General features: G+C 45.5%; 1 protein-coding gene across 1 annotated transcript; it reads right to left on the bottom strand.

The window, feature by feature from the left end:
• Positions 1-8,989: 8,989 nt before the first annotated feature.
• LOC101993388 (odorant-binding protein 2b-like) lies at positions 8,990-12,119 on the bottom strand. Its single transcript, XM_005346736.1, has 7 exons — positions 12,066-12,119; positions 11,388-11,521; positions 11,155-11,185; positions 10,912-10,968; positions 10,362-10,470; positions 9,318-9,419; positions 8,990-9,015 (listed from the first exon to the last, which is right to left on the bottom strand). The coding sequence occupies exons 1-7, from the start codon at positions 12,117-12,119 to the stop codon at positions 8,990-8,992; spliced, it is 513 nt and encodes a 170-aa protein (XP_005346793.1).
• Between the last annotated feature and the right edge of the window lie 1,190 nt (positions 12,120-13,309).

Below are 13,309 nucleotides of genomic sequence, written 5' to 3'. Positions count from 1 at the left end.
TCTTCTAGGTATCTATATTCACCCTACAGGCCCATAGTATCTAGCAGACTTTTCAGAAAGCATGAACAAGCAGTCCAGGCAAGAGCAGTTTCTTGTCCAAATGGTTAACAAACTCCATGAGGAGCCTTTTCGATGCCCATCATACTCTTGAAGTAGATTTGTGCTGCCAGGAGCAGATGTGTCTCAGAGTCATGAAAAGTTCTAAGTTCTTAAAACATTTTAAATGCCATATTTTTTTAGTCTTTGAAAGGTTCGAAGGATATCATCCATCTGAAATATATCTTTGTATATCTAGAAAACCTAACTAATATGACTATAAGCTTGACTATTATAGATGATTGTCTATTAACCTAAATTTCTTAATTATACATTGCATTTTTCAATGAGCTGCATAAGCACAATACCTTAATCAAGAGCAGAAATATATATATATATATACATATATATATATGTATAACAAAATAGACCTTAAATTTGTATCAATAAACCAAGGTCCATACCAAAGCAAATCTCTATAGCATACCCCCTTTAAATGTAAACAAACATTTATAAACAATCATTTAGGAAATTTGGGTATAGTTTTCTCCAAACTACTTCCTGCTTTTTGTTAGATGGAGTAATTTTGGGGGGTGTTCACAGTGACCTTTTGGATCAGGGGGAATTTGGTTCATTAAACCACATTAGTCTGGAAGCAATCCACAGGTTCTCATCTTCTGTAGAAACAAAAGAAGAACCTATTTTCTAAAGCAACAAATCCTTAGACCCTAATTCTGAATTAAAGATACCTTTAAAATATATATGCTGGTTTAGCTTAGCAACCCATACAATGAAATGTCTCTCTGCACTTAGCTCATTCACAGTCAATGCTCAGGCCTACATTGCTTCTCTCTGACTCCACCTTCTTTCTCCCAGCATTCAGTTTAGTTTTCCCCACCTAGCTCTGTTCTGCCCTGCTATAGGCTCCAAACAGTTTATTTATTCATTAACCAATAAAAACAATACATATACAGAAGGAATTCCCACATCACTTTGGGATATTTAAAAGGGTCTTAGAGCAAAGGAAACAACTGACTGAGACAGCCTGTGCAGAGGAGAAGTTCTTTGCTAACTACACATCTAAAAGAAGATTAATATCCAGACCAGTGCTCAGCCTTCCTAGTGCTGTGACCCTTAATATAGTTCCACATGATGTGGTGACCCCCAACCATACAGTTATACTGTTGTCACTTCATAACTGTAATTTTGGTACTATTATGAATTATAGTGTAAATAGAATATATGTGAGTCCAAGGGGGATGAAATCATATCTAGGCTATAAAAACCTCAAAATACTAAATAACAAAAAGTCAAACAACCCAATGAACAATGGGACTGATAAAATGACCGTCAGATCTCAAAAGATGGGGTCCACATGGCCTGTAAACACATGGGAGATGTTCAGCATCACCAGCCATCAGAAAAATGCAAGCACAAACAAAGAAAATAACATTAGCCTCTATCTCACTCAGCCAGAATGGCAGTCACCAAGGAGACGGGTAACAGTGAAAAGCTGGGGCACATGTGTTCACGGAGAGTCCTTACACTCCGGTGGTGTCAGTGTACACTAGTGCAGTTTCTAACTCCTCAAACAGCTAAAACCTAACAACAGAAACGCTACCAGAGGGCCCTGATAATCTGCTCTGGAGTATTTACCCCCAAAGTCAAGTTCAGCACACCTTGGGGATACTTAAAATTTGGTGCAGGAAATGTCACAACAACTAAGGTTGGCCACCAAGGTGTCCATCAACAGAACAGTGAATGTGGGAAACATGGTTTATATAAACATTGATTTTTTTCAGATATTTCTGTGTGTGTATGTGTACATGTATGTGACTTGGACTTAACTCTATATGTGTGAGTGTAAGCTATATTTAACTCTGTGTGTATATGTTTGTAAAGTGGATTCAACTATGCGTATATGTGCATGTAACTATTGTTTAGAAAAACATGTTTTAAACAGCAACCATGTGACTCTCTTGACTGGTGACCTCATCATGATGTAGGTACTCACATGACTGGAGCCATCTTTACTAAGGTTAAAGAATACATGTCATGTGATATCTCTTAGTCCTAATGAGCTGTTCGTTGTATCTCCTTTTAGACTAAGGAAGCAGCAAGTCTCAAATTTTTGCATTAGTATAGACTTTTGTGTGACAATAAAAATGTTTGGATAGATTTGTTACAACATAGTGTACATGTGATTAAACTCTGTTGAAATATATTCTATATGGCAATAAAAATTTAAGGTAATGAAGATCTATCCAGTTTAACAAAAGCTGACTTAGAGATTACACCTAAGTACTTATGTCTTTGCCAAGAGTTCAACACTAAGCTTCTAGAGAACTTAAATAAGAGCAACATATATTTGAAAAATAACGTATTTTATAAACTGAGTGGTGGTGGTGCATGCCTTTAATCCCAGCACTCGGGAGGCAGAGGCAGGCAGATCTTTGTGAGTTTGAGGCCAACCTGGTCTAGAAGAGCTAGTTCCAGGACAGGAACCAAAAGCTACAGAGAAACCCTGTCTCAAAAATCCAAAAAAAAAAGGTATTTTATAAATAAGATATGTATTCTATAATGGAATGTCTGGCTCCCTGAGAGGTCCTTTTTCCAGAGTTGGGCATTTGATCCCCATGGCACGTCAATGGCAGTGTTGGCCTCTGTTCTCCCTCAGTCTCATGAGCTCACACACTCCGACTCACAAGCCCCCTTCGTCCTGTCCCCATCTCACGCTGGTTCTCACGTCACTTCTCCTTGCCTTCCCAGCAGACAGCCTGAACAGCTCGGTACAAACTTCTCTGTTTCACCCACGGAATGACTATTTTGATTTCTTCACTGAGTCCATTATCCATGATTAAAAGGTTCTATTTGGATCCTAGAACAGCTTCAATTCAAAAATCATTGTTTTTAAAGCTAAACCTGGTAGGAATGGCAGGTAAAGGCCTAGTCTTGTGGAAGCTGCTAACATATTAAAGCCCGTTAGGGGACGCAAGTTAACAGTCAGTCATTCTTATGAATAGTCAAGTTCTTTATATTCACACTAAGTACTGATATAATTAATTCTAGGTATAAGCTTTAACCTAGTCCCCTGTATATGTTTTAAAAGTTAAGCTTAAAACAAGTAACTAGAAATAAAGTTTGTCTACTCAGAAATACCTAATAGACATAGTCCTCAAATACTCAGAGATCTGCAGAATATGGCATTTAAAATGTTTGGTTAAAAAGCTTTTCATAAGAGAGAGACATACCAGCTCCTGGCAACACCTGTATTTCCTCCAAAGAAGACAGACTGACACAGAAGAACCTCCACCTGGAAGTTGCTTCAAACGTGACAGTACAAGCTACTGAACAAAATCTGCCTTTCCCCTCAACTGCTGCCAAGACCCTCTTCAGACCAGGCCTAGACGAGGTAGGCCGGCCCTCCCACAAGTTCCACTTCACAGGAAAGTCTGTCAGATCTTCTGGGCCTGGCAGCTGCCCTGAGACCTCTCTCTGCCCTCAGTGACCATGGAGATCCCTAGAAGAAGCTGTCTAGTTAGCCAGCAAGTAAGTCTCTGTCATTTAATCACGAACTCAGGTCAAAGTTACCCTTCTCAGAACTCGGATGCTGTGTGACGACTGGGCTAATAGTAGCTTTGTTATTTTAACAGCAGTGACCAAGGCTTCAGCTGCCTTCTCAGTTCTCTGTAAAATTCAGCTCACTGGCCTCACTCTCCAGAGCTAACACTAAGACTAGACAGTTCACCTCATTACCAGACTCGGCAAAGAGATGAACTCACAAAACAGGTTTCAGTGAACTTCTTCCTGTTCCTTTGTTAAAGGAACCTGCTTTGCAGTGACTGCCCTCAGTGGTCAGCCACTGGTGTCTCCTGGGAGTTAGACAGAAGGTGCTTTATGGCTGGTTTATGTGAAGATAGGAAGGCTTACGTGCTGATAAGGAGGAAGTGATCTGAGATGTATGGGGAGCCTAGGCAGTTTGGATGCTCAACTTACTAAACCTGGATGGAGGTGGGCGGTCCTTGGACTTCTCACATGTCAGGGAACCCTGATTGCTCTTCAAGCTGATGAGGGAGAGGGACTTGATCGGGGGAGGGGGAGGGAAATGGGAGGCGGTGGCGGGGAGGGCAGAAATCCTTAATAAATAAATAAATTTAAAAAAAAAAAGGAATACACGTTCCAGGTTCCTTTCCCTCAGTATGCTACTGTTATGTTTAGACTCCAAAAGTTCATAGTCTTAACAGTAATCGATGGAATTCTGATTTAGTTATTAATCTAGCTCTGGCAGAGTAGCAAACACCGAACTATCACTATGCGATCATAGCCATCAGCTGAGGGTTTTAAATTCCCTTTGGTGTTTTTCTTTTCTTTTCTTTTCTTTTCTCTTCTTTTCTTTTCTGTAGTTTTAAAAGGTACTTTTCATTGTGCTAAAAACATCTGTCACTGTGTTTTGGCTACAAAAAAGAGTGTTAATGTTTTCAATCAGAATCCTTTCTGGGCCCCCACTGACCCCGAGACATAAGTGTGCTGCCCTTTCTACAATGTGGCTTTCAATAAAGATTACACACAATGGGAATGCTAATGTGTCCAAAACTCATCTCTTCTTGTAAACTCAAAAATTCTGTGAGCTCCAGGGAGCCAAACTAATTCTACCTAGAATAGGTCAGATGTACCCCCTCAATTAAGAACTGTCAATCAACAGCCCCACCTTTCCCCTTTCCCTCCCCATCTTTCCCTGGTCGTGGGACTCCCTATCAGGACCTAAGAAAAAAATTTTCTCCACACACTTAACTTTATATTCTGCTCTGCCAACATCTTGCCAGGTCCAGGAGGCACTGGAAGGTCCCACAGAGTCTGGGCACAGCAGCTATCTCAGGACTTGGCCTGCATCTCAACTTCTCTCAGTTCCCCCTCAAAATGTGATGTCCCCAGGTCAACAGGAAGCAGTTTCAAGAACAAGATGACCTCATTTGTGCTCCCCTGCTATCCTCTTTATCTCCTCACCTTTTATAATGAACAAAAGGGAGAAATGTTAGCATTCAGGCAATGTGCTGGCCTGCCCCTTGGGGACCTGGCAGGATGTGCCAACCCTGCACTTATGCACTTGCCAGTACTCAGGCGGTCCAGACAATGTCATCCACTGTGTTGCTACAGTACCTGAGTTATGCCCCCTCAGAAAAGGCCAGTCTTCTCACCTCTTTCTTCTCTTCTGCCGCTCCCCTCTCCCCCTTTTCCTGTTCCCCTCCCCCAAGAAACTCTCCCTGTGAGCCCTGTCACATGGTGTGTCTCTCTCCCGTCATTCTGAAATTGTAACAAGACCCCCAAACAAAACTCAAAGAGTTAGTTATTCATTTCAACTAATATGCAGATTTCACAAAAACACCCCCACAAAAAATATAAAGATAGTTTCTCAGAGTCCAGAGAGACTGAAATGGTGGAATGTCAAGCGAGGATTTGGAACTCTACTTGCAAAAATGATCAATAGCTTTCATCAGGGTAGAAATAAACACATGAATGAAGTAAGGAAGTATAATCCAGAACCCAGGTTAGAAAGCCAACAACATGGGGGAGAAATTCAGAATTAGACTTGACAGCTCTGTGCTCTGGAGCAGAGACGCAATGCTCCCCTCTCCTGGGCAGACGCCATCGATGAAGCTCCGATCCAGGATGGACATAGGCTAGAATCTCCCTGGTAAGCCACCTCGTGGGCTACACAGATAATTGGAAATGGGCTAGTCCAGGTGTGAGAGTTAGCTGAGAAGAGGCTAGATAGAAATGGGCCAAGCAGTGTTTAAAAGAATACAGTGTCTGTGTAATTATTTTGGGGTTTAAGCTAGCAGGCGGCCGGGCAGCCCCGCCGCTCTTACTACTACAAAATGGACAGCAATCCTGGAGATAAAAAATAAATCAAAAGCATAGCAGAAATCACCACTGATAGACTAATTATTTTTCTCAGGAGGAATAACTTCAGGACTTGATCGAGGAACTATACACCTGCATATAAATATAGGGAAAAAATAAGCCTGTCAACAGCTCTGAAGAACTCCGATGTGATCAAGAGGCTTGGAATCCACAGAGTAAAGAGAAGGGACTGAGATACAAATTAATGACATCAAAATTAGTGTAACAAAATCATAGCACAAAATTCTTCCAACTCTGGGAAATAAGTGGATTAATTCTGGCACAGGAGGTGTCTTGGTTAGGGTTTCAGGTGCTGTGAAGAGACACCAAGACCACAATAACTTTTATAAAGAGAAATATTTCATTGGGGCTAGTTTACAGTTTCAGGAATTTAATCCACTATCAACATGGAAGGGCATGGCTGCATGTGGGCAGCTGTGGTGCTGAGGAGGAGCTGAGAGCTCTACATCTTGATCTACAGGTGACAAGAAGTAAACTGAGACACTGGGCATAGCTCGAGCACATGAGACCTCAAAGGATAAATCTTCCAGAAAAAAAAAAGTCCCAAGAAAAGCATAATTGGCCTATTGGTATATCACATTTCAAACAAGATAAAATTTTATAAATCTTCCCAAATGTTTGTTTCTGTTGTTCTCTACAGACATACAATGCTAATGGCCTTTTATAGCCCCAATTCAATTAAAAATTAAAGCTGGTATTGCAGTTGGAGCATGGCTTTCTCCTTCTCTAAACCCAAGCATGTTTGTTAAAAGAAAAATCCAAAATCTCTGTCTGTCTCATGGTGCATGAGAATTGTCTATAATCTGTCAATCATGTTTTAAATAAACACAGATTGGCCAGGCAGGAAGTATAGGTGGAAAAACCAGACAGGAAGTAGAGGTGATGCAATGAGAACAGGAGAATTCTGGGAAGGAGGAAGTTGATTCCTCTCACTCCTGCCCAGATCACCGAAGCAGCAGGATGTGATCTGCCCCACTGAAAAAGGTACTGAGCCACATGGCTAACATAGATGAGAACAATGGGTTAATATAGGCTACAAGAGCTACTAAGTAGCCTGACCTAATAGGCCAATCAGCTGTATGACTTATGGAGTCCTCTGTGTGATTTTCTTTGGGGCTTACAAGCAGGCCCCTGTTCATGTTACAGTCTCACATCAGAATAACCCCCTGATATGGGATAGAAGAAAAACCAGAATTAAGGGATTATTCTATTGCCACTATCTCATAATTTGTTACTTTCATTATTACTTTTTAGACAGGAAGTGATAAAGCTGGGTGGAGAGAAGAAGTGCTAAGGAAGGGTGGAGACAGGATCTCCGTCTTCTGGTTGGAGAATTCAGAAAGGTAAGAAGTCTCTGGTGGCCTCTGCTCTGCTTCTTTGATCTTTTACATCAATATCTGACTCCTAATTTTTTATTGATAAGACAAATTAGGGTCACATTTCAAGGACTCACTGACAAAAGACACACATTGGCTGACGGCACATGGATGAAAATCAGAACACATGCAAATAAAAAGCAAAACCAAGCAAGGTAGTGTTTCTACTCAAAATAAGTCTCAAGTCAAAATTAGAAAAAAAAAGATAAGCAAGGCCACTATGTTGTAACAATAGGAACAACCCACCAAGCAGAACCAATAAGAGGTTAAGGGCAGAACACCAGGGTTAGGTCTCCAGCACCCACATGATAGTTTACATTCTCTAACTCTAGCGCCAGAGTGTGGTTGCACTCTCTTCTGGCCTCCTTGGGCACCGTACATACACACAAGCAGGCAAACACCCATATGCATGAAATAAAACCTTTTTCAAAGAGGAAGATGCAAATATTTGTGTGCCAAATTTCATAAAATAAGCAGAAAGGGACAGAGAGACTTGGATGCAACACTGATGAGTGGCTTCAGTAGCCAAGGAGGGATAAGCCATGTGGATCAATGGCTGATCAAGGACCTTGAGAACGTCCCTACAAGACTGATGTGATGGCTATTGCTTGTCTCTCGACTACTCAACCCAGGCCACTGAAAACACCTCTGAGGGATTTTTCTCAATTGAAGTGGGAAGGCTCGGGCTAAATCCAGATATTTTGATGTGGATGATCTTCCTTAAATTTGGGTCACACCTTTTGGGGGCAGCCTGTATAAAGGACATGGAAGAAGGGAGTGTGTGCTTTTTTGCCTGTTTGTCCTTGCCAGCAAGTTCATTTTTTTCGCTGGTATTAGAGCCTTCTTTTCAGGATTCTGGCATATACTGGACACTAGTTGAGAATTCCATCCTCATGGACTGAACAACTACTAGATTTTTAGGACTTTCCATCAGGAAACAGTCATTGTTGGAATAGTTGCTCCTATTTTTGTCTGTACAGATTCATTCTATTAGATCTGTTTCACTAGAGAACCCTGACTAAAATATAGTTCATGCTCTTCAGGAATTGAATTTGTTGAGCCCAAAATTTTCCTCAACATACGCATAGCTATACTCTGTCAGAGCTTTGAGGCGGCCAAGGCCCTTTACAGACAGGCTGAGCCAGAGCGATGCTGAAATGCTTTATTCGGAGTCAACTGGTATTGGTGATGGTGGAGCAGAGGTGGGAGGGAAGTCCAGCAGAGAAGATGGGGAAAGTGGTCCAGGGGAGGAGAGGTCCAGGTATGTCCCAGAACTGAGTCAGTGTTAGGCCGGGACCAGCAAGTGATCCATGATCCATAATTGGCTGCTGTGCCGAAGACAAGCGAAGTGAGTGGCAGGTGCTGGCCAGAGGTCTTCTGGCCTCAAGCACTGTGCAGTCAGCGCTCCACAGCCACAGCCGCGGGAGCGCGAGAGCTATCCTCTCTCTTACATGCATGGCCTGTCAGGTGTCTGGGTGACCCTGGGTATGGGAGGTAGGGAAGAGAACTGAGCATAGGGCAGAGTGCTGGGGTTATACCAGGGGTCACTGCCCGAGGAGACCATTCCTGCTACAGTGGATAAGGATCAAAGCACATGGGCCCTCCACCGCCAGAACTCTGGGCTTTTCCATGGTTCTCCCAGAGGGTCACTTACCCTAGTCACTCTCAGGGATGCACTGATCTGTAGAAACCAAGAAAAGGCCAGGGGTGAGAGGGATAAGAACCCCAAAACCCTGGCTGCTCAGATCCTTCCATAGCTAAGACTTGCAGATGGACTCTGGAGCCCTTGTGAGGGGGCAGCGGGGTTTGCAGGGAGGCAGAGCACATGAGCAGCAGAGAGACACACAGCACACAGGTCCCCAGAGGCTGCAGGAACATGCAGAGATGTGTGGGACAATGGAGACCAGGAGGAGCAGAGACAGCACTCTCAAAAGGATGGAGAGGAAAAAGAAGGGAGGGGAGGACATGGGCAGTCCCACTCACCCCTCTGCTCGGGCACGAAGATGTTTTCCTCCTTGAGTCCCTTGTTCTGTACGAATTTCTTAAATTCTTCCATGGCCTCTGGGTTTTCCTCAGGGTCTCTCCCTGTGGGGAGGTGGGGCAGGTGAGCTGTGCAGTAGTGGTGAGAACTCCACAGGGAACCAGTGACCAAGGTCAAGAGCACCGACCAGCAGTGGGGCTGTCAACCTGGAGCAGCCAGGTTAAGAGGGAACAGGACCCTGGCAGTGGACAAGGAGCCCTGGGGTGGAGACTCCCAGACATTGAGTGATCTGGGGGCCCTTTGTGGATATTAAGAGGCCTTCAGGGTCACTCCCCAGCCCAGTAAGAGCCCTGGATCTCAGAGTGTGGTAGTTTGAATGTAATTGACCCCATAAGTCACGCTATTAGGAGGTGTGACTGTGTGGAGTAGGTGTGGTCTTGTCAGAGGAAGTGTGTCTCATGGGGTGGGCTTTGAGGTCTCATTTATGTCCAAGTCATGCTCAGTGTCTCAAACCACTTTCTGTTGCTTGCAGGTCAAGATGTAGGTCTCCCAGCTCCTTCTCCAGCGCCATGTCTACCTGCACACCACCATGTCCCATGGACTGAACCTCTGAGCAATAAGCAGCCCAATTAAATGTTTTTCTTTATAAGAGTTGCCATGCTCATGGTGTCTCTTCACAACAGTGGAGACCTTAACTAACAAAGACACAAGGCAAGTGGCTGTCCCCTGACCTTGGAGAATACTACGTACGCATCAAGGTCCTTACCAGGTTAGTCACCTTCATACAGACTGGCAGTTACCTGGAACCCCTGGAAATGGCATTCGCCAGCTCCAGAGGTGAGAATCCCTCCTGAATGCTCAGGCCCCCAAAGGTCACATACGCCAGGTCCCCTCCCAGCTGACCCTCCTTCCACTTTGGATCTTACACCCATCCTGTACAGCACCCTGAGCCCTCCCAGTCCCCAGGGCCAGGTATGACTGCTGCCCTTCTGATAGGTATTAGAAGCAGAGACCGTAGACAGGACATGGGGACTCTGGTTCCTCACCCACGAGTTTCCCCTTGTGATGTGACTTCCCGTGGTGCTGGTGGTGTTCACAGTAGAAGATGTAGTGGTCCTTCACAGGAAGCTCCTGGATATAGAAGGTATTCTTGCCCTTGACTACAGGGAGCAGAGAAATAGCTCTTAGCTTTTTATTTATTGAAAAACCCTTCTGAGGTTTTTCAAAGGATTGCACTGGAACACTTGTGGTCTCCCAGGAGACCCAACCAGTCCAGCTCTGGTCCTTCTGTGATTGCCACAATTAGACAGAAGCTATTTCCCAGAACATTGCCAGCCCCCGCTGAGGATTCCAGAGGAAGTGAGGGCTGAGGTTGGCCCCAGGCCTGAGCCCTTCCCTGCCCTGCTTTCCTGTACTTAGCATTGGATCGAGAGCTAAAATGGAAGGGGCGAGGGTGCAGAACACATCAGTCAGTACCTGGGGTGGACTAACCCGTGACCTCTAATGTCTGGCACATGGAACATGAGTGAATGACCATACTGGGAGCTGAACAGGGCAGGAACCCTCCATGCAGGAACTCGTCCCTGCAAAGACCACAGGGGACTCATAAGAAATATATTTGCCAGGCTCATCAATTTTGCCCATCACAATTTTCTTTTTTTAAATATTTACTTATTATGTATACAATATTCTATCTGTGTATATGCCTGCAGGCCAGAAGAGGGCACCAGACTCCATTACAGATGGTTGTGCGCCACCATGTGGTTGCTGGGAATTGAACTCAGGACCTTTGGAAGAGCAGGCAATGCTCTTAACCTCTGAGCCATCTCTCCAGCCCACAATTTTCTTTTTTTGACACTGATTATTCTTCCTGTAAAACAGGAGCCATGCTCAGCACACCAGGTGTATCAGCCTTGACGAGATGACCCCAAAATTTCGCATCAGACCTGTCCAAGATTTAGCGTACTGCCTGGTGACATGCCCTCTCAGTGGCGGGGGCGTTCCATCACCCACACCAAAATAAGAATAGAGAAGAACAGAAAGACAATTGCAGACTTGGTGGGAACACTCACAAGAATGTCATTATTAGCTCCAGGTCCCCTCCTTCCAGGGATGTCACCCTTATAGGGAACACTTTCTTGGGGCCCTTCCCCTCTTGGCACTTCTTATCAGATACCATGGCTTTTGTGTACCAGGTCTCAGGGAGCTGCAGAAGACAGAGCCCTGAGCACACCCCAGCCTGCAGCCTATTCTATCCACAATCTGTATCTGGGCCTGCAGCCTGAGGAGACATTCTAGAGCCCGGGCTGCAGTTGTAAAGGCTGATACCACACGTCCCCACACATGCCCACTGTAGAGAGAGCCCAAGACAAGGGCTCTCTGGCCCAGTGAAGGCAGAGACTGTCTGCCTTGTCAGCACAAACTCTTAGAGGTCTGGAATTCACACTGGATAAGTCCTCTGTCCTGAAAATCCCACCCTATGAAGCCTTCTATAGCCCATGTCTCATGAACATCCATGCCCAAAACCCACTCCCCCGTTCCAGGCCTGTACTCTTGGAGAGGTTCTGTCCGTGGATAAAACAGAGGAGTCCCTGATCTGACCATCTCATGCTGGGGTGCAAGGTTGGACTTCAGTATTCAAGGATACCACGGAACAAGTCTACCACTACCAACCAGGCTTGTGCCTTCCCCTACCTCCTCCAATTGTTCTCCCCTTCTCCCCTTGTCCTGGTATTCTGGTGGGACAACACAGGCCTCAGGACAGCCACCAGCCCCAGAAGCAAGGTCAGGAACAGGCTCTTCATCCTCAGTTGCTGGGCTCTGACACAAGGCAGGTCACCTGGGGAAGGTCTGCTCTGGCTGCTCACACGGTGACCTTTATATCCCCCGTGGCCAGGGATGTGTGCCCACTTGGCACTGACCACGTCCCTCCCGTCCTTCTCTCATGGCCAAATCCACATCCATCATGGAGGTGGAAGGTTGTTGTTGTTGGGATCTGATGACAATGAACTCAATGTCACCCACAGACGAAGAAAGACACACAATGTCCTGCAATGTCTGTGCCACCAAGACTTGTGCTCAGAAAGGACCCTGGGAAGACAGGTGACTCAGTGGCAGGGAGGTTGCTCATTGGGCAGGGAGGGAGGGCCAGGTTTCCCTTCACAGCCCTGCCCTCCATCTGCAATGGCTGCCCTGAGCTGTGTCCACTGAGATCTGGATTTTAACCTCCTGTGCGGAGAATGGGGCTGAGCTACACCACCAGAGACTGTTGCTAGTCCCCAGATGGCCTGGCCGCTGCCCGGGAGGGAGCCCACTTCATTGTCCTTTTTGTGCATGGATACCCCAGACTGACCTTCCTGTGAGTGGCCACACAGACTCCTGACTCTTGTCAGTTTGAACAGCATCAGGGCAGACCCTCTGCCACACTAGGCCACACCATGACCCTAACCCAGCTGTGGGCTCTGCAGGGCACTACTTACTCTCCGATGTCCTGGTCCTTTTTACTGCCCGGCCAATGCCATCTACTCAACCACCAGGTAGGGCTCCATTTCCATAGTTCACATGATTTTAAGTTGGCTACATGAAGCCACACAGGAATATCTGTCCCCGGAAGGGACAGGTGGGTGGGGTTCACCTCTGTGAGCTCAGGGGGATTCATCTCTAACAAGGGACTTGACCTTCTGCTGTTCTTGTCATCTGAGCACTTGCTGAGAGGACATTTCAGAGCCAGGGCTGCCCTGGTGCAACTGAGGTCCAAGTGTGTTCATTTCTTGCCATCTTATGCCCTGAGGTGGGATGAAGAACCAGCGTCCATCACAGCCTGACCTGAGCCCAGCCCTGTGCTCCTATTGAACTTCGTTCCTCTGGAGTCCACAGCTTCCCTCCTTGTTAGCTCTGAGCACCCACAGGCTCTCCACGTGGCCAGAGCTCATTCCTTTTGGGTAAACATGCTCACACGGCACCAGGTGTGTTCAGAGTTCATTAGAGCTGTTCT

Source organism: Microtus ochrogaster, chromosome 4, assembly GCF_000317375.1.
Source record: "Microtus ochrogaster isolate Prairie Vole_2 chromosome 4, MicOch1.0, whole genome shotgun sequence".
Lineage (NCBI taxonomy): Eukaryota > Metazoa > Chordata > Mammalia > Rodentia > Cricetidae > Microtus > Microtus ochrogaster.
The sequence above is the reverse complement of the archived record's forward strand: the minus strand, read 5'-3'. Positions and strand labels throughout refer to the sequence as shown.

Bases quoted from the DNA above. Each gene is read 5' to 3' on its own strand.
- LOC101993388 (XM_005346736.1), bottom strand. From the start codon at position 12,119: ATGAAGAGCCTGTTCCTGACCTTGCTTCTGGGGCTGGTGGCTGTCCTG. The intron at 10,471-10,911 runs GTGGTCTTTGCA...CCTGTAGTCAAG, and splicing joins ATATTTCTTATGAGTCCCCT to GGCAAGAATACCTTCTATAT. The intron at 9,420-10,361 runs GTGAGGAACCAG...ACCTCCCCACAG, and splicing joins TCACAAGGGGAAACTCGTGG to GGAGAGACCCTGAGGAAAAC.